Raw genomic sequence first — 2,558 nt, 5'->3', positions numbered from 1 at the left:
TGATCTTCAGAAATCATTCTAATATGCTGATTTATTATTAGAATTATCAACAGTTGTGCAGCCAAATATTTTTAAGTTACGCCTTCTTTCTTTGCGTGAACATTTGGGCGGCGTTATGCAAATCTTCCCATAGTGACGTAGACACGTGGGGTCGTGTTAGAACGAGCCGTTTTAGGTAGGCGTGGTTGACTCTTAACTTTTATAAAGAATATCTCTTTGGATTTGAGACTTTAGTCTTTGCAACTTTACAGATCTTCTTTATGCACCAAGAGCTTGTAACACTCCAAAGAGAAAGGAAAAATTGAAATCGCATCATATGACCCCTTTAAATTGTGATAATATTTGACTGTTTTTACTGTATTTCTGGTCAAATAAATGCAGGCTTAGTGAACATAAAATATATTTTTTCAAGAACCCCCTTATCAAAACCCCAAACCTTTGAACAGTATTGTATATATAAAAATATGCAAAAGTGCAATATACAGTTTAATGACCAATAAGAAACATCGAAGGCACACAAATTTTCCTCAATACACCTGCTACTGGCAGTTGTGGCAAAAAGTTAATTTTTGACCATGACAACAAAAATATTCTGAAGAACAGTTGTTTCAGCTTCTTCACCAAGAAATTTAGCAGTAGATGCTTTGTCAAGAATCTTTATGATCAGATGTTAGGCTTTAGGCTATCCCCTTTGTTGAAAATGACACGATTCTTATTACTTTAAAAGGTTAATTGCAATGATATGAATACGTAATATATCACTTAAAAAAACTAACCTGTCTGCAGATCTCTCTGGCACAAGCTTTTTCCACTTGGACACAAGGTTCTTTGCTGCCTCCCCAGCAAATTCATGTTTGCGCAGGGAATTCACTGTCTTTCCAATGCCTGTTTCCTGCAAGAATCGAAGAAAACAAACATATTAAAAGCTATAGAACCAACTGCATTAATAAAAAACTGTTAGACCAACTCAAGAGTAATACTTTAGAACATAAGTAATATTTTAATCTTACCACCAGGATGTCTACTGTTATAGGAAGCTCCCCCAGCTTTTTGAGAGTTTTCAGCAGCTAGACAGAAGGTGAAAAGTGGAAAAAAGTATTTATGGCTGGTAAATTTTCCATTAACACTCACCATTGGCAGTTGTAGCAAAATGTTAATTTTGGACCATTACCACAATATTGGAAAGAACATATTGTCAAAATCTTTGTGATCAAATTAAGTGGAAAACTGCAAAATTTGTTGAAAACTACACTACTCCTATCACTTAAGATCATTTACAATGGCACACAGCTAAAATAACGAAAGAGTGGCTTCACAACAACTCTGTGACTTATTAGTTGGCTAAGCAGTAGACTCACTTTAATGCCAGATTTGGCAAAACAAACATTTAATTGCCCTTTCAAAGTGTCGTCGTGGCCTACACGGGAACATGGGGGGTTGCATTGGCCAGAAAGTTGGGCAGTATCTCAAACCTCGTTGAGCTTCCTATCTAGACAACATTCTGAGGCATGGAATGAAGCATTCTGCCCACTAATGCCCTCTACATAGGCAGATCACTAGGTTTTGAGACACAACCTTAGTGTAATAACTATTCACTATTGAGAAGGAATCGTGTCTTAAAGGGAGTAACAGAAATTCTGCTGCATTACTCAAGGCCTGTCTTCATCTGTCACCGCTATCGTATTAAATCGCTGTGGTTGACATTTCTGATAACTGAGCACAAGCTTCTGGGAAAGTGCCTCGATGCTGTTTTTGCTGTCGTATCGAGGCATGTTTGAGGAGAAAGCTCAATCCAGACTGATCTATGTAAACCGATCGTCCATTTCACGGTCTGCTGCTCTTGTAATTGTTAGACGTGGGATTTCTGGATAGCAATGTTGATCGAACCTCAGGCTAGACACTCGCCGAAGTGCGTATTACACAGTCATACATGGTGCGAAAAGGGACGACGTAGGGCATTCGCTTCGTCTCACCGAAAAGGTTTCTTACCTTGCGAGGCTCTTGATTCTCTGAGAGCCTTAACTGCAACTTCTCGACTGCTTCCAATATCTCCTCCGCCATGTTTACAGCTGGTACATGTTGCCCGGAAGCCACAACAGCAATGGTGGGGGCCTGCTGTTGTTTCAGACTGCTGCGAACTTCCGTCACTCCAAATGGAGATTGAGATTCCGGAAGAACGTCATTCTGCTGTTATAACGTCATCTTAGTGAGGTCATGATGTATTCATGTATTTATTGTCCAGATTTGATAATTCAGCTTTGTGCTTATTTCAGATACATCCTGCCTAGGAAGGCCAAATGAAGTGGTGAGTTTTTTACTTGCAAACTTTAATTTGCCTATATCATGTCTAAAAGTGATTTAGAATTATTAAATTATTTAATTAGTTAAATTATTCAAATACAAGGACTCCACAACAACATGAGTGAAGCATCTTCTTGGCCAAAGATGTAATCAAATGTTAAAGCATCATCCCTGACGAGAGACTGAAGCTTGTTATATTAACCCAGTTAAATTTCATATATATATATATATATATATATATATATATACTAATCTGC

The 2,558-nt window shown here is 37.9% G+C and overlaps 1 protein-coding gene across 1 annotated transcript in view; it reads right to left on the bottom strand.

The window, feature by feature from the left end:
• The window catches only part of LOC107706212 (transcription elongation factor B polypeptide 3-like), an 8,291-nt gene extending 6,118 nt beyond the window's left edge, over positions 1-2,173 (bottom strand). The window contains exons 1-3 of the mRNA XM_016509839.1: positions 1,990-2,173; positions 1,011-1,067; positions 777-892 (exon numbers count right to left, since the gene is read on the bottom strand). Coding sequence (XP_016365325.1) covers positions 777-892; positions 1,011-1,067; positions 1,990-2,061 — 245 coding nt within the window. The 5' untranslated portion in view covers positions 2,062-2,173. The remainder of the gene's footprint in view (positions 1-776; positions 893-1,010; positions 1,068-1,989) is intronic.
• Positions 2,174-2,558: the final 385 nt, after the last annotated feature.

Source organism: Sinocyclocheilus rhinocerous, unplaced genomic scaffold (assembly GCF_001515625.1).
Source record: "Sinocyclocheilus rhinocerous isolate Xijiao unplaced genomic scaffold, SAMN03320098_v1.1 scaffold53, whole genome shotgun sequence".
NCBI classification, from domain to species: Eukaryota; Metazoa; Chordata; class Actinopteri; order Cypriniformes; family Cyprinidae; genus Sinocyclocheilus; species Sinocyclocheilus rhinocerous.
The sequence above is the reverse complement of the archived record's forward strand: the minus strand, read 5'-3'. Positions and strand labels throughout refer to the sequence as shown.